Below are 25,736 nucleotides of genomic sequence, written 5' to 3' on the forward strand. Positions count from 1 at the left end.
AAGTGATAGGGCATTTCCCAGCTCCTCTTTTATTACAGAGGAGGAGAAGGCGACTAAATGGAGAGGCGCATAATTGGAAGGACCTTCGCCGACTTGGCTGAAGGCAAGTCCTAGTGCTTAAGATGCTTCAGGACCTATAAAGATGTTTCCTTGGCATTCCCTGGCAAAATAGAGTCATCTGTCATGTTCCTGCAAGGCAGCCAAGTCCTGCAAGGCAGCCAGGTGGGGGGCACGACTGCTGGAGCCCTTCCATCCGACAGAGCTGGGACCTGGTAACCACACATTAAACAGCTTCTTTAGCCTTGCCTTGTTTTTTTAGCCTCTTTTGAAAGCACAAATCAAGCTGGAGCATGGTTCCAGGTTTCCACAGAAGCCTGGGAAAATCTGCAGACAAGCTTGTTGCAGTCCGGACATCTCGTATGCTGTTTGTATCCTCAGTAAACGCGTGTGAAAGTGAGGATATCTGTGAATGTGAAAATGCAGATTTACAGTTCCATGCTGCACTCGGCAGAGTGGCACGTAACTTCATATATCTTATAAAAGTTTTGCTTTCAAATATATTACGTTTGTCAGCTGGGGCCTGACATGTTTTACCTGTCTTTCATATCCCCTGTAGAGTCAGCTGCTGGGCTCTGAATCTGCAGCCCCGCAGAGCACTGTGTGTGGGAAGCTGGGTGGCAGCTTGCTCTTATTTTGGTATTTGTTACCTACAAGTCCTGACTAAAGCAGGATAGCTGGGGTTAGTTGGTCCAATGTAACTTTTTCCTCTCTTTGTCTCTGACTCTAAATTCTATGCCTATCCTTGATAGTGTTTCTTTTGGCTTCTATTTGTGTGTTATGTACACTTGCAAGTGCACATTCTGTTTTTCTCTTTCTGTGGTGTCATTACACCAGTGGGAGTGATCCTGGACTAACAAAGGTGTGCAAGTAATTCAGAGGGGGGAGGAAAAGAAAACAGCATAGCCTTGTTGAAGAGATGTGTACCCCACCAGTTACCCCACTGATGCCCACAATGTCATTTGTGTAGTGAAAGAATCCAGTTTGAAATGGGAAAGCAAACTTCAGTTGCGTGCCTGCTAGGAGTTGTTATGAACAATGATGCAAAGGAAGAAGGATTTCAGGTACCTTGATCATGTCTAGCTAAATCCTTAAGCTCTCCAAAGATACAACTACTATAACACTGAGAGGTTTAATCATAAAAATGGCTTTTAAAACACAATCTCCATGTTTAACTGGAAAAGAAAGCTGTCAAACTCATGTTGACTGATGCTGAGGCAGGGCAAGGAGCTTGGTGGCAGTTATAGGGGGACCGAGACGGGCAGGGATCAGTTCTGCTTCTCCTTCCCTCGTGTGGCTCCTGTTGCAGGGCCCAATGCAGGAGGGCTGCACGGACTGAGGGAGCTGCGCTCCGGCCATGTGCAGCCACTAGGGAGGGGTGGTGTCAGCGGGGCTCCCGAATCACTGAAGTCTCTGACATCCAGCCTAGGAGCCGCCTGTGGTTCTGGAAACCACTTCTCCTGAACCAAACAAGCTGCCACTAGTAGGGACCTGAATTATTTATAATTTATTTCTTAAATTGATAAACATAAATGCAACCGTGTCTGGGACGAGGCAGGGAAGTCACCATACGATAAGACCAGTACCATACAATAGCCTCTGACAAAGAAAAATGCTGTCATTTGAGATAACAAAACACAGACCCTTTAAGGAAGACAAAGGACAGTCAACTGAACATATTTAAATTTTGCTTGATGTGTTATAGAAGTGACTCCTGAAGATCTCTGGGCTGTCAGGATTGATGCTAGGTTTTCTAGAGGGCTCCCCTTAGAGGATGGCTCGGTTAGATGACTAACGTTGCGGGATATCAGTCTCCCCTATCTGCATACAGACACAAATTACTGCAAGATGCAGAGAACTCCCTGATCAAGCTAAGCAGTAAAGCATGGGGATAGATGACCCATCTGAAGTGAAGCGCTGGTCCAGAGAAGCGACTGAGTCAGCTTGCTTGAGGTGTCTGCAGAGATGCACTCCTGTGGACTCCTTTGAATGCAAAACCCCTGGAAGTTATACTTCACTTGTTCTGATTTCCTTTTCCCTGGCATTTCACTGTTATTTCTTTTTACTCGTAGTATTATTCTGACCTGCCACCTGCGGATTTTCTGAATCTTGAACAGTAGCTGTGACTTTGCTGTGGGAACTCTGAAACTCATTAACAGAAGGCTTTAAGCAAATGTCACATCGCATTAATGTAACTCTCGGACACTAGCTCACTCTTAGCTTGGTCCATTCATCTGAGCAGAGCTTGAAATACCTCCTTGCTGCATCATAGAGATGTTCTGATGAAGCTGATTACTTTTGTCTGCATTTGTTTTGATTGATAACTCAGGCAATTATTAGCATTCTGCACACAGCAGGAGCTTTTCTCAGCTCTTGTCAGCAACAGAGGACAGTGGTGAAGGGGAAGGGAATTTGTAAGCAGCATACTCGGGAAAATAACCTACAGGGTCTGAAAGTATTAATGAGAAGAAATGCTACTATAATTAGATGCTGTGCATGTGTATGGTACATACATATTACATTATGCTCGGCTTGAGGTGCAGCATTGGAATCTTGCAGTAATCGGGATGAAGATATCTAAGGTGTGCTAGCAGCCTGCCACAGCATGACTTGTATCTGCCTTTACAGGTGGAAGGAAACAGAGAACAGAGCCTTGGCATTTTCACAGATAGCCCTTGAATCCTGCGTAATGGCTCTTCCTGGACCACCTGTTAATCCTTCATTTATTATAATGACTGCAGAAACAGCCAGGAACACTAGTGTTCTGCAAAGGTTGCTAACATTACCCTCAGAGCTCATCAGAAGGGTATATCTTAAAACACCAGGCTGATTGGTAGAGGAGCAGGAGGGGGGGAAGGAGGCTTCAGACCTCCCCAGTGTACCAGTGGGTACCCTGCTCTAGCATTGTTTGGCATGCTTTGTGCCCTGAGTGTCTGCACAGCCTCTTCCTCCTCCTCCTCCCCCCTGTTTACACTGGAGGCTATATCCATCCCCGATGCCAACACTCTGGCAAATATCTATTCAATCATAGTATCAAAGGAATATTAAAGTCATCGTGGCAGAAAACTGAAAAGCAAATAAACCCTTACTATGCTTGATGTACGGCTCTAATAGTTTGAATTTCAAAGCAAGCTAATATCTCTTGACAATCTGGATGCCTGATTTGGGCCAGGAGTCCCATTGAAAATATCCCGAAGTTCCTAGACCACAGGAACAGCAGAGAAAAATTAAAAAGCTATGAATACATAAATAGGTAGATGGAAAGCATAGCTCTTGATTCCAACCTCCAAGCAGTAGACTAAGCAGGGATTGTGTTTTCTTGGCTATGGCAGGCATGCACAGTAAGCAGGCAGGAAATGAAAGAAGCACGATGAGTTCTTCAGGGGTTTTGAGCAACTGCACAATACTGAGGTTAATCCCGAAAGAAAGTTTAGCTTTATGTTACGACTGGACTGACGTTTGCTGCTTTTTGTTTAAATTATGGTCCTGCTTGTGTTATTGAAGGCACAAGGTCAGCTGAGAGGTGGCTGTAGCCAATGTCTACCTCAGCTTATTGACTGCCCAGCAGCTCCAGAGCATGTCCCAGCTAACCATGTGTAATGCACAGAGCTCCTGGGCCTCACATTCAGTTTCTGCCTGCTTGTGGACTTCATAGTTTCCTTCTCAAGGCAGATCGGGGCTTGAGGGTCTTCCAGGACTCAGCCTGGAGCATGGGCTCTGCCTCCTGTAAGCACAGCCCTGCCACTGGTTTGCCATGAGATCTAAATCACCAAGACTTAGTTTGTTCTTCACAATCTCAAACCCCTGTGGCTGTGGGAAACAGCTGTTCTCACTTGAACCTGTGAAGTTCACTGCCATAGATACTGCTAAAATCAGTCTCCAGTTTCATGGAGTACAGTAGGATTTAAACCTGCAGTTTGGTCCATGCTGGGGCTGACTTGCTCAGTTATGTCTGGAAAGCTCTTGGCCAAATGCACTGGATATGTGTGTGTGTGTGTGTGTATCCTCTCATTTTCACTTGTATAGCAAACGGGTGGTAGAAATTTTTTTTCTTACTGTTTACTATTTTTTCACATGACATGGCACAAATCCTGCCAGCATTTGTGACAGTTATGAAAAGACACAATGATACCATTTTCGTCGTGTAAAATCCGGGATTTGTATTTAGGGACATGAGAAGTGGTGAAAGGCACGTCCAAATGAGGAAGATGTCTGAGGTCTTGATGTTCCTCCATGGTTGCTAACAGGATTACACCTGGTGGGCTGTCAGCCCAAAGTTAATGCAAGGGCAATGAGGATCTTATCACAAACAAGCTTGTTTGGGGACAGGGAGCGAATGTTTGTCACTGGCCTGAATTTTAGGGGACTCAGGTGACAGTTTGAATGAGTCATTGATGTGCCGTTCCACTAGGGAAATTCATACAGTCCACCATCAATTTCCCTTGACGTTTACAACCCTCTTAGGGTTTCTGGTGTTGGTTATTCATTACCAGGCAAAAAGAATTTGATTTTCATACTCCTTAAGTGAGACAAAGTTGGAAAAATGAATAAGACAAACAAGGTCACCTCTTGTGGATGGTTTTGTTAGTTACTTTCTGTGCAAGTGAAATGGAATCTAGTAGCTGGTTTTCTTATTTCATTGCGTCTTTACTTTGCCTCAAATTAATGTGTTTTTTGAAATCAATATAAAAGAAAATAGGGAAGAAGCTAGAAAAAGGCACAGTTCCCTTCAGAGGGAGCATTAATCTAGTGATGCACAATTGCTGACTTCTGCTGGGCTTCCAGCTCCACAGTTCGGTATTGATATGTACTCTTTTGGCATTAATACTATTGTTAAACAGCTGTTACTGGGGCTTTTCCAAAGTGGGGTCCTATGTGTGCCAGAGTAGGTTTCTTTACGCTTTTACTGTGCTATGGTTAATGATACTGCGTGAAAAATAGTCTTTGGGATGACTGCCCAGCTCTGCTTAAATGTGACCATCTCAAGGGGAAATCATCATGTGGCAGCTCTCTGGATTAATTTTGTACCTTCTAGTGAAGTATGAAGCATCTCGGTATTAATTTAAAGTAAAACTGAGTTGTATTCTCCTGAAATAAGAACTTAGAAGAAAGTTCTTAGGGACTTTTTTTTTTTTTAAATCTTTCCAATTTTTTGAGAAGTTCCTAATAAGTCACATAAGCCAGAAGATTCTACTCTCACAGAGATGTGCTGGGCAGTTACCTAAAGAGAGAATTCCTGCTAGGATGCACTGGCTAACTAGAGATTAATGGTGTCAGTAGGCACCTGATAAGCATAAGTAGCAAGCAGGTGGAGGATTTTTATTTTTATCTGAACTCTACTGAGAAAAGTCACAGGAAAGAATTCCTGTTATCCACTCCACAGTTGTCCTGTAAAAACCACCTTTAAACTGACCTTTTCAAGTCCGTTGTCAGTTTGCATAGGTCCACTGCGAGCTATTCTTCCTGGCCTGGGTTGTATGGAGTGATGTCTACAGATTGGTGTTTGCCGTCAGTGATCACCATGTGGTAGTTTGTGAGAGGACCGTGACTGGAAAAAACACGTTCTAATCCTAGTCCAGGGGACATCTTTTTTGGGCAAGACATCTTGTTCGGGCAATCTGGCTCCAAACCTGGTGCGAGGGCTTCTTAAAGAGATCAAAGAGAAAGAAGGAAATACGCTTCTTCAAATCATAGCCAATGCATAATCTGTTCGTGCCATTAGATTTCTCTTAAAGCTAATCCTCTTTCTTCCTGGTGGCCTGAGAAAGTACTGGGAGAGAGGTAAGGAGAAGGAAACAAGAACAGGAGGTGGCGTGGGGAAAGAGAGGAGGCAGCTGATGACAGTGTTCCTCTACTGCTATAGATAGGTTGGGATCTCCCATTAAATCCACTGTTTCGAAAGCAAGAATGTAGAGTGTTGTTCTCTTGCAGATGGTCAAGATTGCAAGTCCCATTTAGACAAGGAAGATAGGCTCTGCTTTAAGACACAATAATCCTTTATGGTAACCTAAGGGGACTTGATGACGAGAATAAAATGTTCTTAAACACCAGCCTCTCTAGCTTTGTGTGGAAAGTCACAATGGAAATTTCTGGTGTTTTATGTGTGCAGGCTAATACTTTCTAATGTGTCCTATCAGCAGAGTTTAGACAGTGCTTATGCAGAAACCAGAATTTATTGGAAGGTATTAAATTTGCCTACTTTATTGAAAAAGAAAGCCAGGATTTGGGTTTATTCTCTTGATGTACATTAGGGGCGAATACTTAAGAGGAGGAAAGTATGTGCTTCAGTAGATACTCTGTAATCAAAAGGGAAACACTGAATGGTAATAAACCTTTATTGATTTGGTATAACTTAAAAGTGGATGTCTTTTAGGAACAGAGAAGAACTAATCAGATCTACAAGGAACAAACACATGGAGACTTGATGATTAGGGTTAGTGGAAATATATTTGCATGCAGATCTGTTACAAAGCTATGAACAAGACTGAGATCAATAACTTGATTAATTTTATTTTTATCAATGATAAACTACTTTCCTTTTTTTCCCCGCTACTGCTCCCTTCCCCTCCCTCCCCAACTTCCCCCCACATGCACACACGCACTCCAGACTACTTACTCTAAACTCTGGCTGTGCATTGGTATCATACTTATCATGCTTTTGAATCTGCTTGAAGCACTTTTGAAATATCTTTGAAGTGCAATATGGTGAACGTTTAGAGGGAAGCAGCTGTCCTCTGCAATATTTTTTGGATTAAAGTAAAATGGGGTAATGATTTCTCCTGATATGTCAGGAAAATACTAGGAAGTAAAAGCCTTCCTTCAGCTGGAATACCATGCTTCATGAGGTGGCTCTTTTCGACAATGTCGGGCTTGTGCTCTGCTGGGTAGGATCAGCGTAGATGAAGATGTGCAGATGAAACTTCCACGGGAGCTTGTGTGTTCATTTTGAACTTCTAATTTTTCTTCTATCAAGCTCTGTTTGTTAAACAGAGTTTAAATAAGAGACAGAACATCAAATAACTGATCGCAAACACTAGGAAATTAAAAGCAAAAAGCGCAATCACATTTCAGTTCATATTTCCTTGGAGAGCCTTTAATTTTCCCATTCAATAAGACATTGCCTGACCCATCCCTTGTGCAGATTCATAGAAAGCAAGGCTTGTCTTGGCATCTCTAGTTGTTCCCTGACTGTGCTGGGATGCTAACTCATATTGGATCAATATCAGCCCAAAAATCATCTTTGCTACCCCCACCCTGGAAAAAGACCGATAGTTTTCAGGGAAAATGGCCCACAAAGAAAGAAGAGGAATGATTTCTGTGTATTCAGTTATGTCTCTTTCGTACCTTGCAAAAACAGGAATGGTATCTAAGATAGTGAACAGCGGGATTTAAGTGACAGTGCTCTCCAGAGAAATGCAAAGCGACATGAGGAGCAGTTGGATTTGGTACCTCAGTTCCTCGGGCTGTCTTTTCACTTACTGCTACTACGAAACTGTCTTCTATCTTCCAAATAAGCAAATTGCTTTGATCTGAAAAGTGCCAGATAGTATTAGGCTTTTCTTAGGAATTAATCTAGATAAAAGAAAGGCTGCCTCTTTAGGCAAGGAAGTCTTGCATCTATAAACTACCACTCCTCGTTCCATGTGGAGCGCTATAAAATTAATATATTGCTGATAGCTTTATATTTTCATTTGCTTACACAGCAGTTACATCCCAGTGACTTCCCCAAATTGGGTATTAATGATTTACACTCTGCAATTTGTATATCCATTTCGTTCAGCTGGACAATCTGAAAAATCAAAGACGATGCGTTGACACTCCTAGGATTTTCCTCTTGATTTACTGGCGGGTGCTCAGCGCAGCCTGGTTTAATGGCAGTCAGTACAGAAGGCAAGGCCCGCTGCAATTATCAACCTAAGGCAGTGTTCACAGACAGCCCTGCAAGTAGCAATGGAGAGGAGCAAGCTGAGCTTGGTCTTGAGACTACAGAAGGCATCAAGCCTTTCTGGAGCATCCTGTGGAGCCTCAACAGGAGCTGCGGGGTGCTGGGGAAAGATCTGGAAGGACAAGGGGATGTCTCATGCTGGCAAACCCAAAGTGGTTACTTGTGCACTGTGGTGCTGGGGAAGCAGCACCATCCATGTCCACTCAGCTCTTACTGGTTCATTCTCCTAGTTTTCTTGAAAAACATTGCCCTTACTGCACTTCTGGTGATGTGGCCTGTGGTCTTCTCATTATTTCCCGGTGTTATTTGGTAGGGAGACTTGGCGTGGCCTCTGGAGGTTTGGAACATGCAGCTGTTGTGATGGAGCCCTTGTCTCGGTGCTAATGAGAATTCCCGAGTCTGAGGTTACTGCTTGGAGAAATGGACTGGTGTTCTCTTTTTCTTTTCTCTCTCCTCTCTTGTAAAAACTGCCATCAGTGCCTGGAAACACAGAGAAATGCTGCTCAGGTTGATCCCTGAAGGACAGCAGAGTTACCCGTTGGTCTCTTCCGGTTAGGCAACCAGGACTAAACAGGTCTCCTGGAGGGCTTCTGCTCATTGTAATGAGCTGGGGGAATTCGCAACAGGGGCTTCGCCAGGCCAAGCTTTGCTGCTCTCCTACATGCCTCCATCTATATTCCCATGTAATCAGTCCAGCAGTCCATCCGAGGTTTTGGGGGGTGTTTCTCCACTGCTCTCCCTGGCATTGTTTTCTGCCGAGAGCTCTCAGGGGTGCCGCAGGCTGCAGCTGGCCACGGGCACAGGCCTGTGGGAGGTGGGCAGAGTGTAGAGCGAGGCCTCCCTTGGCCTCCTGCCTCCCAGGAGTGTATCCCCCATCCACCAGGCCACTGGCTGTCATCGGGGGGGGAAGAGACTTTGTGTCCTGTACAACTGGCCAGTGAGACCTTGCATCTCAATGGCTGACTGCTTAGCCTCTGTTACAGTGGGTATAACCTGATTCTTCTGCTTAGGAGCAAAGAAAGGTCTTTTAGCTGGAGCTAAGAAGCAAAAGACCTTCACAAAAATACATATATATATATAGAAGAAAAGCTTCTTGAAATGCCATGTGTCCCTCTTAGTTAGATCGTTTGTACTTTCATTCACTGTGTCCTGGAAAGCCAAGTAACGGAGCTGCTGAGAATGAACAGAACAAATATCAAAAAAAACCTCTGCATTTGACTTTTTTCCCAGTGTGATTAACAAACAGCTTTGGTGCTGAAAGTTACAAGAGGTTTCTGGCAGGCGTGAGCCTCCTGGGCTCACTTCAGCACTGTGGTTGATCAGAGAGGAGCCTCCTCCCTGCTGGAGAGTTGCTTTCCTCCTGCAGTCTTCCTGTGAACCCTCTAGACTTGTTTTCCCTGCAGTCAACACTAAGCTCTGTTTTCTTGTGCCATTCTCCAAGTAGAGATCTTGCTTCCTCTTAGCTTTAAATTAAGCACCGAGTGCTGCTTTCAGTCCTTTGGACAGGTTCTGACTTCAGCGGCTTGTTCCCCTATTGGTTCAGATACGTGCTGTTCTCTGCTTCTGGGCGTCTGTGCTCTCAGGGAATCCACCGCTAAAAAGGAAGGCGGCTACGTCCCAGCACTAAGGCTCAGCTCTTGCCTGGCTGGGCAGTGTTGGAATGGGAAAGGATAATTACACTATGGGCTCCTCTGCAGTCCCTTGCCTTACTCCACATGCTACAAGAAGTGAGGCAAGGAGACGACGCAGAAACCACAACCTACAGATATTAGCATTATTTGTATGATGATAGAAAACAAGCAGTCCTTGCAGGTAGCTGTGCCACCACTTTGTGAGCATCAGATACAGTGGGCATGGGATTGTCCCTTCGCTTTCCAGCAGCCCTGCTGTCCCCAGTCCCTCTCCCGTGGCTCAGCCCAGTGCCAAACTAGACAGAGATGATTTCTGCGCTTGCACAGCTTGTGCTGAATCCTCAGTGCAGAGTGATCCAGATATCACTGGAACAGAATACAAAGTGATAATGATCCCCTCTATTAGTCCATTTAAAGCAGGTCAAAAAGACCACCTAATTGCCATAATTGCCTTCTGGCACTGCCTATGCGACAAACCTTTTGGCTGCACGTACGGACATGTGCTCAACAGTAGGCATTCCTGTCTCTTTTAACTGAGTTCAAGGATCAATACCTCCGTTTCATATAGCTGCCACCTGCTGCAGCTGTGTCTGGTCACCGAAGGATCTTGATCACTGATCTTACAGCGCCAGTGTGGTCACTCTGCCTTTTCACACTGCCTTGCCAGTGACTTGCTGTGACTGGAGTGGCCTACAGAAACCACGCTGCTCGCAGAACAGTCCAGCAGGCAAGCTAAGAGACCAACCGCCTCATTTAGCCCCTGCCTTGAGGCAGGATGAACTGAAAAGAAATAAAAATGTGTATGATATGTTGATTCACGGGAAGGCTAAATGTAATGTCTGAATAATCGCACTAATCCAAGTGTTTCAGGGCCTGATGCTGTCACGCTCCATCATGGCACGTCTGATGTTATTTGCTGGTGGTGCCACTGAGATGAGCGAGGCTGTCGCTTCCCCACGTTCCTCCCCGTCCTGATGTTCGTGATGAGAGGACAGGACAGGGTGACTCGAGCTGGGCGCTCAAGTGCTCAGGTCATGTTTAGCACTTCAATGCGTGTTCTTGCTTGCACCTCTTCTTGAGGACAGGGAGGGACGTGCAGGTTTGCATCCTGCTGTGGAAATTCCTTGCTGCTCCAGTGTCCGACGGAGCTGCAATGCAGCCCGTAGCAGACTGCCATAAATTACACGTCGTCGTTTTAATTAGTGCTTAGGGACCTTTAAGCTCAGAGTCCTTGTGGGCACCAAGGCAGCCTCCTGTCGGTCCCACCCCGCTGCGCTGAGGCAGGAGGGAGCTCTCTGCCCTCTGGGGCTGGTGTGGGACCCGCGGCCTTGCAGTGGCGTGCGGTGCCCTCACGGCGTGGTGGCTGGGAGCCGGTGGTGGGGCGAGAGGCGGTCAGGTGTGCGCCGCGCTAATCTCTGAGAGCCAGATGGAGGGGATTTCGTGTCACAAGGCATTTTCCGGGGATCAAAGCAGTTTATCGAAATAACTTATTTTTACCTTTAAATGAGAAGAAATGCGATAAATGTTAAAATGGCCCTTAATTCATGAGTCTCATCTCCCTGGGGTGTGATTAGCACAGATAGCCGGCTCTCCCCGTTGCTTGGTTACGCCGCACGAGCGGGCTGGGCCCTCATCTTCTTTCTGCCTTTCCCGAGCAGAAGCTGCGCGCTGTGCAAGTTCAAAAAGAGCGTGGCAGAGCGAGTACCTCCAGCTGCGCTCCCGGCCACTCGGGCGCCAGCAGTGCCACGCGCACCGTGCTCGCTGTGAGAGGAGAGGGGCTGGTTCTGCTCGCAGGTGTGAGCCAGCAGGTGCTCTGCTGGAGGTAATGGCATGAAGCGGCGCGGGTGAGATCGGAATTGCGCCCGAAAGATTGATCCTTCAAGGGAAGTAATTTATTTTCATTAGGAGAGTAAGAGAGATTAGTGTCACAGTGGTGTGATAAACTTAAAAGGCCCTGGAAGAGCTATCTTTGCTCCTTAAATAAACGTTGATTGTTTTGTTTTTTTTTATTAAAAAAAAAAAAAATACATCTTTATGCTGTAAAACAGAACTGATGCAAGGAGTTGTGTACTCGGGGAGCGTGCTGGGTGTCTTCTTCCCCTGCCCTGCACTGAGGGCATGGTTACGTGACGTGAGGGCAGAGCTGCCCCGTGCCAGCTGGTGAGAGTTGCTGCGTGCGGTGCCGCTCGGGCACCGGGGGAGGAAGAGGAGGAGAGGAGATGGTGGCGGTGTGAGTGGGCACATCTCCTACCCTGCATCCTGTGTGAGCTCAGGGCTTTGTTCACTCTGGAGATCTCCTGCTGACTGTGTGAATTTGCACGCATCTGTCACAGCTTGGTCTTACTGTCCAAATGCTTACTGAGATTTGTCCTGAGAACGCGTTCTTCATTTGTCCTGAGAATGCTTTCTTCAGTACATAAAGGTCTCATAGGAATGAAGGGAGGCGGGGAAAAAAAGTTTTGCCGCAAAAAAGTACCTGAATTCAAATGGTTTTGTAAAAATTCTGTAATGCTTGACTCTAAATATGTGTCTGGGTAGTGAGAACACTTTCCTTAGGAGACCTCCAATACTTATTGCCCACACCAAGCCTGTAACAGCAGCATTTTAGTCCTTCTATTTCATGGCTGGATCTTCAATTAAACCAAAATTAGAGGAATATAGGAAGGGTAATAAGCATGTTAGTTAATTCCCTCAGAGTAAGATGGGTTAAAGATCTTTTTTTTTTTTCCTTGTATTATTTTGGTTAGTTGTTGATACCGTTTTTTAAATTATGGTTGGTTGATTTTTGTTTTCTTTTTTTTGGGAAGAGGGCACAGAGGAAAGGTCTGCAAATAATATTTACAGCAGTATTTGTTCACGGTAATTTAGCAATGTGTATGAGAACTTCAGCTCCCCATGTTAAGTGGGGAAGGTGAGGGAATTGCTGGCAGAAGAGGGGATGCTCGAGAAGTGGTAGCATCATTGGTAGTAGGATTGGTGCTAGGTTTTGGATGGCAAACAAAAGGTGCAGTTGTCTGGCAAAGGGGAGCTCTAAGTACTCTCATTCTTCATTAGCTCTGAAGGGCTGTGAGAATTAGCAACTGTTCTCTTCAGCTGCGAGAGTGTCCCTGACACCACAACTGTCACATGAACTGGGAATCTCTTCTGCAAAGTCCAGAGTGAGTTACTTCAGGGAATCTCGAGATGGACAGTTATCTTTTTCCTTCATCTGACCTTTGACAGATGGTAATTACCAAAGCAGTAATTCCGAAGCAGCAGACTTACAAGCTTCATCACTCGTTTTCTGGTATTTACAAGTATAGATATGCTCCCACCTCAGAATACATTCTACTTATTCTCACAAACATTTAATGTTGTGATCCCTGCTTTTACCATCCTTGTATTTAGATAAGCAGCCAGTCTTCCTGTGTCAATATATAACTATATAATTTTCTGAGAAAACAGTTCCTTTCCTGACTGCTTATTAATACGGAAAAAGATTCACTTTTATCCTAGGGAACTAGACGTTCTTCTGTGGTTACCTATAATAGTTAAGCTATTGCATATTTAGCTAGAAATGCATAAGGACAGCAGGTCTCATTTTCACTTAAAATATCTCCAAGGCACTCATCAGCAGGCTCCTTGGTTGAGAGCTTGTGCCTGGTTTTCAGCTGACGAGCTAATAAACATCCAGCTATGTGGGAATTAAGTGGGAATGAAATGGGCTGACTTGGTCCAAGTGGATTTTAAATATTCATCGCATTAAGTAGGGACAAAGTCTTCCTTTTCAGAGATTTTTTTTTTCCATTTGATGTCAATGCATCCAGTCAGGAAGGTAAAGACTAGCTGTGTAGGATCATCAAATGAAGGGAGAGAAGGAAAATGTATGCCAGTACATATTTTTTTCATATATGGAAATCTATATATTTTTGTCTTTATTATGGCTTAACACAGCGACTTCCTGCTTAATGTGGCAGAAAGTATGGGTCCTGGAACGTTCAGCGTAGCGTTAAAAAGCACAATAAATAGTTCATAATAAACAACTTACCTGGGGTTAAAGACCACTCTTCTCTGACTAGGAGCACCTGGATGAGGCCAGGGTGCCTTGCCGCCTGGCCGCAGAGCCAGGGGCCATGCCCAGAGCACTTCTCCCACCTGTGCCCAGAGGCCCTGGAGCAGTGGCCTCCCCACAGGCACCTGTGCGGCTCCTCTGGGATGGGGGTACACAGAGGGCACTGGGCTGGGTCAAAGCTGCTCTTAGAGGTGCAGCAGAGCCCGAGGAAGCGAGTGCCTCCAGGTCTGTGCTCCATCCCTGGAGGCATGCACAGCCCAGAGCTTGTCATCCACGCTCATCTCCAAGTCCCCGAAGGTAATGTGTCTGGGGGAGAGGGGAGGATTAACATCTTACCACCACTGTAATTACAGCCCAAGAGGCATCATTTTGAAGCTAAGTGTCCCCATGGATAATATGCATGCTATCCAGCAAGCATTTGGCTTGCCTTCATGAGGAAAAGTCCTTCAGGATAACCTGTTTGGTCAGAAATGGCTGCACAGTGTGAGTACATCCTGCAGGTGGGATCATGCCTGTCTTCTATCTTTTCTGAGTAACATCAATACAATTTGAGATGCTTTTAAATCAATATGGATGATAATTAAATATTCTATTAAAAAAAAAAAAGGAAAAATTGATTTTCACCTGGAGGAAATTTCAGTAAGGTCAGCAGGGGGACGGTGATTAGTAAATCAGCTTTTGTTCACAGTTTACAAAATCTCTATCACAATAACTTGGATTTACAAATCCAGTTTTCCTCTAGGGAGAAGTGGCAGTCAGGATCTTCTGGGAGAGGCAGTTGGCTCTGCAGCTTATGTCAATGAGCATTGATTGACTACAAAGACCTCTGCTGATTTACACCTGCCAGCAGTCTGGCTTGGGAAATTGCTTTGAGACACCTCTATCTGTAACCTTATCTGCTTGTTGCCTTTGAGACCACTTGGTTCAGGCTGTACAAATTGGTGTCCTTCCTGCCCCGCACAGCTAGTGAAGACCCTGTGGCGCCTTTTCTAAATAAGAAGCTGTTCCTGATGGCCCTTGGTAAAAACATACCCTCTGCTCCATTGGTCTTTGGCTAATGTACAGCACCCACACCGGTTTTGCTGCCTGTTTGCCACTTCCCCTTTTGGCAGTGATGAGCAGGAATAGGCTGCCCAGCCCTGAAGCCCAGACACGAATAATGGCTTGCTACCTGTAAGACTGGGCTTATAGTTTCTCCGCTTTCTGACCCCCATGAAGATGAGAAGTGCCACCAGCCACAGAAGTGGTTTGATGAGGAGGGGAGGTATGATGAGCTGTGAGGGTCTCCCAGGCTCCTACATCATTTTAAGAGTTACAGTAAAGAGTAATTTCCTGCTGGGTCTGGACAGTAAGGCCATGTGCCTGGAGGAGGAAGATCTGGTCAGACTGGCAGCTGTCTTCTTGGGATGGTTCCTAAGCCCTGATTTCTTCCAAGGGGATGGGGTCTGTTGGGTTGTGTTCAGTCCCCCTGATCCACACTCAGCACAGCCCAGGGCTTGCAGCTAGTGACTCTGCAAGCTTGTGCAGCTGCTGGTAACAGGATGCTGAGAGCTGTTTCTGACCCCTTCTGCTGTCCGAGGAGATTAGCAGAGCAAATGGTGATGATTGCACGTGCCAGTCTGGCCGTAAGATCTGGTAACTCATGCAGCAATGAAGTTAGTTCTCAGTTTCCCTTAGATAGTCGCATAGGCAGGACAGCCACAGGATAAGCAAGGCATGCATTCATCAAACAGAATTTACAGATCTGTGAGAATCAGGTGAAATGACCCAAGTCCAGATTTTTATGAGTGAGCCTAAATATGTCCTGTTCTGACTCACCTTTTCCTAATGGTTCCACAAAACTCATCATACTGCTGTTTTTTCCTAAAACAAAACAACAAAAGTCATTCTCCCGTCAGTTTCAGTGCGTTTTAGATCTCGTGCACTCCCTCACCTAATTAGACAGAAGTGGTTCTGGAGAGAAAGATTTCTTTATATCCAGGAAGGCTTATAAAACTGAGAATCAGTAATAAGAAAGTAATAGGTATCAGCTGCAGAGAGTTCTGTGATTTATGGAGAAATCTGAATGAAGCCCCTCCCTGGATTTGTTCAAGGCCAGGCTGGAGGGGGCCTTGAGCAACGTGGTCTGGTGGGAGGTGTCCCTGCCCATGGCAGGGGGTTGGAACTGGATGGGCTTTAAGGTCCCTTCCAAACTAAACCATTCTGTGATCCTATGATTTAGAAGTTTAGAGGTGTCATGTCTCCACCGTTGCATCTTCACAACATGGTATGAATGTCAGAATACTGCATACAAGTTTTTCTCTAGAAAGTTTGACAGGTGAAAACTCTAAATGAAATGCTTTTAAAACAGTACTGATGGTAGCATGGAAAATAGAGATTAAAGAGGAAAGGTGGTGCACTCCTTGGTTTTTGTTTTTGTGTTTTATTAACTGGCTTGGATCTGCTGACAGTAGGAGATGTGTATAAACAAGCTTGGTGTAAACAGGGAAGCAGAGTAGGAATTGCCTCTGAAGGAGGAGCTTGGCAGAAATCCCAGCCACAGACTATTTGAACCAACTGCCTGTGCAGCTGAGACTTGAATTAACACTAATAATGAATACTAGATGGGAAAGCTGTGCTCCAGTACAGTGCTGACAAACCTGCATTTAAACCCACAGTGCGCTTCTCTTGCATAGCTCTGTTGGTCTCTTGACGACTTCTTCCCTGCGTAACACACCCTGAAAAACGTCTAACCTTCCATCCCCCAGCATATGTGTGCTCACCACTCAACAATTGAAAAGGGGCCTCTTGAAGTTCTTTCAGCCGAGCTAGACGCGTTGTTCAGCTTTCTGAAGCACTTGGTGGCCACTTGAGAACCGCAGCTCCTGCATGCAGAGGTGGGCTCCGTGTGGGGCGAGCAGGCTGGGGTAGAGGGGCTGTGCCCACCCCGGGCTGGGGCATTCTGCACCATCTTTGTGGCACAGGGGCTCATTGAATTTCAGCGGCTGCTCGCGTGCAGCAAAACCCCATGCAGCTCCTGGGGAGTTGTGTTGACTCCAGTAGATTTACGCTGGTGTAAATCAGGAGCCAAGTGACAGAAGAAGGCCATATGTTCTCCTGGAGTGCTGATTACAGGGGAAAGGAGCTGGATCAGAAGAAAATGATTGCACCCAGATTGTTTTCAATGTGTTAATGACTAGCTTAAGGCAGCAAATAAAAACAGAAGCAGAGGTGATTTATATTTATGTTGAAATCCAAGCGGGTCTGGCCCTAGGCATTTGCATTTGTCCCTGTCTGGCACTGTGGCTGACTCCAGACCTCTTGAACTGCAGGAAACTGCTGAAAGAGTGAAATGAAAGCTGACTTGTATCTAAGAGCCTTGACGCTATCACACACAACATAAAGGTGTGCGTATGGGAAGAACTGGGGGGCAGAGGAGGAATGGTTTATTTCCCATGCACAGCAGTGCTTTCCATGAAAATGCTGCTCTCAGCTCCAGAGCATGAGCAGTGTCAGGGTAATTGGCCATATGCACAGCCAAAACCAACCGCCAGCTTGGGCAGTGTGTTGCTAGAAGGAAAAAGCCCACAGCACAGAGCCCCTTACAGGAAGGCTGGTCACAGCTACTAGAGCAGGAGATGGAGTGTTTGAGACTGCATGAACTGGTATATGTTAGTAGGAGAGAAGTATTTCCTTTCTGTAAGCAGGCCTCACCATTGCACATCTCCTTTCTTCAGTGGCAGGAGCAGCTCTACCTGACTCTGTGGCTGTCTCTGACCGTCACAGCTTTGCCATCCAAAAGTTTAGTTCCACTTATGTGACCGAAAAGCCTTGGCCTGGTTCTTTCTCTGGATGTGAGCCAGAGCACCGTGGTCATTGCATCAGCACGTGGGTCTCAGTTCGCCCTGCATGGGTATGTCAGTGTCCTTCAGGACCTTGAGGCATAGAAATGCTTTCCCCCAGGGTGGGGAAAGATGGCTGAAACCCTTTCTATACAAGCAGCAATGCTGTAGCAAAATCATCATATTAGAGGAATGTATGCTTTACCCAAAGGATATTTCCTCTTGTATTCAAGGTCACACGGAAGAAATACTGAAGCCTATTCCATCCTTCCTCGCCCACTCAGCAATGTGCTGTAGGTGTTCGGTGACACGCTGAGTTCATAGTGCCATTTTACAGCTTCTTGTTGGTGCATGCAACAGCAGAAATCTCATTCATGGATGACGCTGATTGTATCGTAGATATTGATTCATCAGTCTAAGCCACGAGCATTAGTAATGAGTCTTTCCTACACGGTTCTTTTGATGGCTCTGATGTCTGATACCAGTGCAGTAAGCTGGCCTTGTCTGATGTAGGGTGGGTGGTCTCAATGGAGTGTTGTTCAGCTGAGGCTCCTCTGTGGGGCTCTGAAGGATAGATGTGTGGGTTTAGAGTAGGTGTTCTACTTCGAGGGGTTTCTTAATTTCTTTTTCCAACAGTTCCCATTGAAATGCAACTGTCTATTATGAAAGGGCAAATAATTTCAGGGGGAGAGAGTGGTAGTTGGGATACATGGTTGATGTTTGTTGTTTTCAACTTGAGTGATTCTTCTCAATGTATGTGTCAATAACTTACTCCAATTTCAAAGGTAAACCCCTGGAAACCAGAGTTCAGGGTGCATTAGAACGAGCAGTACTTTGGGGAAGGGAAAGTTAGCTGGTGGGAGGTTTGGGGCTCGCTAGTCCATTCTCATTTTGTTTGGGAATGCAGCGGGCAGTGAGGTCTGGGCTTCCTGGTGAGCTGGTAGTAGCTTAGTTTTTCTAGTTTTCCTAGTAGCCGTGAGGCACTTTGGGTGGTTAAGCTTTATGACCTCCAGGTTTCAGAGGCTTAGTTAGAAAACTGAAGGCCATTTCAGGGAAGGGTGGCAGTTTCCTCATGGTACAACTCACACCTGCCTGAGTGGGGGAGGGTCATAGGCATATGCTAGTTTCTGTGAATCCTGTTTCCCAGAGTTGTTTATAATCTGACAATTTCCCTGTGCCAAGAGACTGTTAGTTGTCCTTGGGCTTTTGCAGGAGGACTGAGTTCTTGATGCATTTCTCTTCATTCACGTGCTTCTTTCAACTGGTGTACAGTTGTCTTTGTGACCAGGTGAGGAATGTCCTGTGGCAACTGTCTGTTATCTTGAGTATTTAAAAAGAAAAGGAAAAAAAAAAATAAATTAGCCATGCAGCAGCCCCTGTCAGGAAACTGGAGGACACGGACTCCAAGAGAGATGTAAGACACAAAACATTGTAAGGGACAGCACCATCTGCTTTGTTGACAGTTACTTGTGCAGAAAGGACAAGGCACTGATTAATTTGTCAAGGACTTGTCTTAAGAGCTGTGAAAAGAAGGCAGATAGGTGTATTCACAATGCGCGGGGTGGGGGGGCAACGAGATGGTTGTCAAGACAAGGGAGAAGGGTGATCCGAGCTTTTAAAATGGGGATTTGGATGTCTCATTTGGAGAATGGGACGGAGGCACTAAGTGACACTTAGCAGTGCTGCAAGACAGATGAAAGCTGTAAGTTGTTGCTGAGCAGCAGAACATAAGTACAGATAGCTATTTATGGTGCACAGTAGATATGAAAAAGAAAGTGCAGGCTGGCTGCTAACCCTTGGCTGATATGTTTTCTTCCCTTTTTTTTTTTCTCCTTCCTTCCCTGAATCCTATGAGGAAAAAGTGCTGTGGTAATCTCCACTAATTGGCGGTGTTGCTGCCAGGTTCACCATACAGAGGACTAAAGGAGCAGGAGGGATAAGTGACTGCCAGGGAGATGCGATGGAGGGATAAGACTTACTGGTAGTCAATGGGAGAGCTTTCACAGCTGCAGTCCACTTCCTTTTTTTTTCCTCTGGCTCTGTGTTCTCCTAAAGCCATGCTATAAATGGAGGCAAGTCTTGTAATTAAGCAAATGAAAACAAGTCTAAAGGCAGTTTGGGAATGTCAACCTGGCTAAAAGGCACAGACAGAATGAGCGTCCCTCAAAGGAAAGCTGCTGAAGTAGCCAGCATCTGTGTTTGTAGAGAAGAATTATCTTCCGACAGTTGGTGCCAGTGCTTCAGATCAAAAGAGAAGTGTGGCCAGAAAGGGATGGGAAAGATCCCAAAATGTAGGGAAGCTTTTTGGAGGGATGACTTTCAAGCAGAGTCCTAACGATTGTATCGCTTCTACTGGTGGTCTAGAAATCATGTCTAAAAGAGGCCTGAGAGATAATAACTGGTGTTACCTGTTAGTCAATTGTAAGTTGCACATTTATAGCATTAATTAGCTGTGTATCAATGAAAAGTGGCAAGCGAGGAACGCTGACTCACAACAGCTCAGTTCTGTGCAGTTCAGGTCTTAATACCAGTGGAAAGCTTATGGCAAGGGCCTGGTGCAGAACTGAGTCTCATCTGGAGTGGCACATCTGAGGTCTCAAAAGGAGCTCTGTATGGGGGGAGCAAAGAAGGATGGAGGAAATGCTCTCCTATCCTCAGCGTTGCAGATTTGGCAATTAGGAGTAATGCCACAAGCATTATTCCATGCATCTACAGAGATGTACATATGCAAAAAAAAAAGTATAAAAACTCTGTTTTCAAGAACTCTAGGACTAAGGCTTTGTCTCCACAGAGCTTTCTTTAGGACACGTTACTTTCTCTCTGGATGATCTTTGTTTGAGTGTTTCTTGACTCAAGGCTTCTTTCCAAAGCATAAGTCGCTCTCAAGACAAGATGCTTTGAAATGGATGTGCGCCTTTCTCAGCTCTAATTCAGTTCAATAGTAGTGACCGTGACGAAGATGAGGAAGGGGAAAAGTACTTGAGAATCTCCTGCTCTGGAATGCTGCTGTGTGCGCTGCCAATTGAAGTCAGCATCACGGGTAGCGAGTGGGGGCATTAATCACAGAACAGGTTTAAATTAAAGGAAACTTCCAATTTTGTTGCCAGTTGTAAGGGTACTGGATGCTTAATGAAATGGAGAATTCCATTCTGAACTTGTTGCCAGCACCCTGATGGAGCAACACAGCGTCCTGTCGATGGACAGGCAAGGGGGCCTGAGACATGGATCCCTTTTGCTTCCTCACAAAATCTTTACTGATCTGCTGGTCATGATAAAGGTCTGTCTCAGTCATAAACTCCCACTCAGAATTGTCCTGAAATACTACCCAGGAGCACTGCAGCAGGATTGGCATTGGCTCTGTAGAGACAGACCTCTGCCAACATATAATTGCAGGATTGGGAGCTTATGTTAATCAGAAGTCTGTTCCCAAATCAGTAGAAACCATGGAAAGACTCCCAGCAATATCTGTGCCTTTGGATTAGGCCTGCATTTGTGCTATTCAGCTACTGTGTGTCAGAGACACTAGCTGCCCAGCTTCGTAGGTTGTGAGATGTTAGTGTCCACCTCCTTCAAGGCTATAGCTGGATGACTTATCGCTTGGGAAAATGTAATTCCATAATTGCTGTGAGTCCTGGTTATTTAAAAAAAGAAATCATTTTACAATTAACTTGTGGTTTTCTTCTGTGTTTTTTTTCCCCAGTCATTTATAGCTCTGCAAAGTCACTGTGAATACCTACCCTTCTAGTATCAGGCACGTTCACTCCTTGCTTACTCTGAACCCCTGGGTGAGTGTGCAAGGCAAGGCATCTGGAAGAATCAGAGCTGCTGTGAATCTGAAAAATCCAGCAGTTTTCTCCCTTCAAACCTTACCCTGCCCCAGGTGGGCTGTGGATAGACCATTTGCCTCGGGATTGGCTTCTGCCTGGTTAATCAGTGCTGAACGTCCTGCTCTATGACAGAGCACTTTAATTCTGAGTTACAGTTCCTGGTTTGTATGCACGTTTTCTCTGTTCTTAAGCATCACCAAATAGCCTGAAGGGAACGAATTTCAAGAGCATTACTTCTGAACATATTTTCTCTCGTCTACTTTACCATTCTCACCTTCCCCCTCCCCTTCATTGCAGACTCAGGAGTGTGTGTAAGCGCAAGCGAGATTAGTTTCTTCAACCCCCCTTCTCCTTTCTCTCTTTTTATTCCCCATGCTTTTCCCATCGCTGTTCATTTTATCTTTGCAAAAAATAATAAATATATAAAGCTGAGCTGAGACAGAGATACGCCCTGCCAGGGTTCTGGTGGGCGCCAGCAGTCCCCCAGGCTCCCCCTGACTCTCAGACAGTGCTGTGCAATTCCTGCTCCTGCAAAGAAGTAGGTTAGAAAACTCCGAGTGTCTTCCTAGACCCCACCGTGTCACAGCAGAAGCGTTCCCATCCTTCATGAAGCACTCTGAGCATGCTCACAGCTGCTGCAGGTGAAGAATGTTGTTAAGCTACCCAGCAGGAGGAAAAGTGACAATGCTGGGCAATATTTTAGAGGCATTTTAAAGTCTGGGCAGTGGATTTCATTCTAGGCTCATATCTTCCTAGACTTCTTCTGGCTGTTGTTTTTCTTAAATTGTTATTATTTTTGCCCCTTTCTCTTGCTCAATGAAATGCTGGCTGGTAAAGTGCCTCATGAGGAATCCCAGATGATAAGCCAATGTTTTACGTGGTACTAAAATATATGGCTCCAGCCTGTGCAGCTGCTTGCTGTCAGGTCCATTACATCCTGAGCATCCATGCCCCCAAGTGATTTTTCTTGAGGCTTCTTCTCATTCATTGCTGGGGATGACAGATACCGCAGAGAGCGGCCGATCCTGGCGGAGGTGGGAGTGGAGCTGCTGATTGATAGTCTGCAGAGGATGCATCGGCACTGAGCTGGTCTACGGCAAAGTCGTGCCTAGGAGGATACAACAGGCAGCTGGGTTTTGTCCCTCTCTGGGGCATTTTGTTCACGTTCCTGGATAATCTGTGCTTTGTTTTGCCTTCGTACCGGATAATACACTGATGATGGCTAGGGATTTTCTCTTTTCTTTCTTTGCTTTGTTTCTCTTATGTTCCTAGAAATTAGAAAGGAAAACAGCACATTGGGTTGTGTGCTCAGTATTCTTCAGACAAATCCAGTTTCCCCTCTGCTGCAGGAGCTATATCCAATTTTAAATCTTCTAGAAAAGTGCCATCGCAAGCAATGACACCTTGGTGCTTTCTGTCAGCTCTTGCAGGGAAGCAAGAGGGGAGATTTTTGGAGCAGAGTTCTCCTCTTAAATATCTTGGTATAACTCAGGGAATTATTGCTGCGTTGCAAACCATCAGTTGATGCAAGATTACAACCAGGGAGTTGCTGTGCAAATGGCACACGTGCATTGTGTACAATTTATTGCTCAGCCTCCTATCTCGGAGCACGCTGTCACCCCTGCAGTCCCAGGGAGGGGACACTCACCAGGCAGCGAGGCACTTCTTGCCTGGAAAGGTTGAGGGGGTTCCACAAACTTCTGCAGCTGTGCCTGGACCTTGGCTAGCGCAGCAGGGGCTTTGTCTTTCTCATCCTCTCTAAGCAAGGCTGACTATTCAAGCTTGCCTGGAGCTGCATGAGGTGTAATTCGACTTTAGTGCTGGTGCTAAACTACAAGTCTGTCCACGTGGCAGGACTTTTAAATGACAGATGAATGTACTTGTATGAAAACGTTGCCTTATTTCCCTATCCCTTAGCTAAGTGGAGCTTGTCAGGTGAGCAGTCAAAAAGAAAGTTGAGAGAGGAACTGCTATCACAAAACTACCACTTACAAACCACGTCTGAATTTGCGCACAGTTCATCAGGGGCAGCTGATGACTGAAGATCGTTGTTCAGTTTAAAATGACATAGAATTTGGGCTAAGTTTAATAAGTACCTGGCACCTACAGGTAGGGATGGACAAATGTTGAATGCGGGTCCAGACACTGAACTAAAAACTGTTTTTTTCCCTAACTGAGCAGTAGGACCAAGTATTTTCCTGTCTCCTGCTTCATTACGGCATTAAGGTTTTTAGGCGCAGCACAAACTGCCCTGTCACAGCAGGGTGCTCTGAATGCTGTCGGGCTGCTGGCAGATGCTGGAGTGACGCGGTACTGCATCCTCAGCCAGGAGAGTAGAGTCAACAACAGTTGTGTTGGTAAGCCTGGAAGTGCCCTTCCTATAGAAAAACAGCACAGGAGAAAGAAAAAAAAAAAAAAAAAAAGGCAAATAACACCCCAGAGTGATCATTCCTTCCTTCCAGGTGGGAAGAGGCCAGTGAGCTACCAGGAACACTGATCCTCACACTGACAATGGCAGAGCGCGGGGCTGCCCAAATTAAATCTTCTCAGATGTGGTGTGGATTTGTTTTTACCTGGGCTGGAATGGCTATTTAGGAGAACAGGGGGGCTATTTCCCTGCTCAGGCCATCCTGAGTGCTGCTTTCTTTTTTCCCTTCCTCCTGTCTGAATGTGTTTCAGTAAATCTGTTAGCGTTTCTTCTGTTTGGCAGCTTCAAGTGGCCTGATGCCTAAAGGCCTCCTGCCTCCCTCGCTCCTCGAAATAATAATAATTGAATTTGAAAAGAAAGTTGAGATTGTTTCCTTTCTGTTACAGCTATCCATTGCATCTACTTTGTAATCCAATAATACACCTTCTGCTTTAACTCTAGGTTAGTGGCAGCTCTTAGCATGAATTTTTAGGCCACCCATAATGCAGTAATAAATTGCTGATTATTAAAGAAGTAGTAACACTTATCCAAACTCCAAACACGCTGAATCTAGATTAAGGTATGTGGGGAAAAAAGTAAAGGCTAGAGACTCCTTAACTGGTATGCTTTTAGAAAACAGAATAAAAGTCAACCAGCACCCAGTTACTGAAAAAAAATAAATAAGAGGGGCATAAGTGAATATTCAATGTTAAATGATGAAATATGTATCTGGAAAAAAAGTTATAGCCCGTCACCTAAAATAACCAAGGGAGAGGAAGAGTGTGGTTGCTTTAATGGTTATAGAAAGAGATGAAAAGTTGCCTTTTGTTTCTGCCACTTTTTCTTTATGGAGGCTTCTGTCCACCCACTTACTGTTACGCTGTGCATCTGTAAAATGACCCTGGTGACCCTTAGCTCCTCTGCCACACCAGCTAGAATGAGCTGGTCTGTAGAGTACTTCGGGATCTTTCTCAGTTCTTCCTTCCAAATGAAGAGTAGTGTTGGCTTGTTAGTTCTGTATCTTAGGGTGTTTTTTTTCTTCACAAGTACTTCTGAAGAGGAATACAGTGACCTGAGGACTTCCCTCGTTTGCCGGATTCTCCAGTAATCACCTTAAAATGAACGTGATGTTTGTGTAGCCTCAGTGAAGCTTTCGATTGTAGTTAGGAATCCAACTGGAAATCAATTTACCCTTCAAACAGGTGACAGGAGCAGGGACATTTAATTCCTCTCTTAGAAAACGCACCGGTTCCCAAACGCTAGGTGGCTGTAAATGTAGAGACGCCCTCAGTACTGCACCACAAGAAACAATTCACATCTCTCCTGAGAGTTCAGCAACACTTGTGGAGCCAGGTGGTCCTTTTGCAGCTGAGATGCACGCCACAGATAATCCCCTTTTCCCTGATTGCAGAATTCACAGAAACTGAATGATATTACAAATCAGAAGCCTCTCTTGTTCTTAAATGACCTATGGTCTTCTCTGCTGTTTAATTGTGCCTAGAAAATGGTGACATCAGTGTCTGGCTGCATGTTTCTGATGCTGCTAACTCCACCACACGTTACAAGGCTTGTTGTTTGTTGGCATGAAAATGTATTTCTGCCTTAGCAGAAGTCCTTGATAACATTTTTATATTAAAAAGAGGTGTCTACGTGAACAGTGAAGCAAAATCAGGGAGTCTTTTACTGCCGTCAAGGACTAACATTTAGGATATTTCCAAGATGTTCTTTGCTGTGTCACCTAAGACCTACTCTTCATTCTGGGAGAAAGTAGTGAATCAATATACAAAAATCATGACAGGCTTATATTGTTTTTGTTAATTGCACAGATGCTTTTAAATGCAGCCTTGTTAGGAAACAGTGGCATTGCTTTTTTTGTGTGTATGAAGTGAGCATGATTTCAGACAGGGATTTAGGGATGTAGGAGTGTGGAATGAGGATATTTTAAATTGAAGTTTGTATTTAAGAAGTCATTCTGCCTTTGGATCTCTGCGTTCCTC

At 45.3% G+C, this 25,736-nt stretch overlaps 1 protein-coding gene across 11 annotated transcripts in view; it reads left to right on the forward strand.

The window, feature by feature from the left end:
- Nucleotides 1-25,736, forward strand: part of LOC310902950 (uncharacterized protein) — a 327,410-nt gene that overhangs the window by 256,325 nt on the left and 45,349 nt on the right. The window contains exon 1 of one of the 11 annotated variants that reach the window (XM_083845350.1): nt 12,422-13,981. The exons of the other annotated variants lie outside the window; for them this stretch is intronic. Within the exon in view, the coding sequence (XP_083701476.1) occupies nt 13,702-13,981 (280 nt within the window). The 5' untranslated portion in view covers nt 12,422-13,701. Of the gene's footprint in view, nt 1-12,421; nt 13,982-25,736 lie in introns of those variants that run through there. 11 annotated transcript variants of the gene reach the window in all.

This window comes from Anser anser (assembly GCF_964211835.1).
Source record: "Anser anser genome assembly, chromosome: 7".
Taxonomy (NCBI): Eukaryota; Metazoa; Chordata; class Aves; order Anseriformes; family Anatidae; genus Anser; species Anser anser.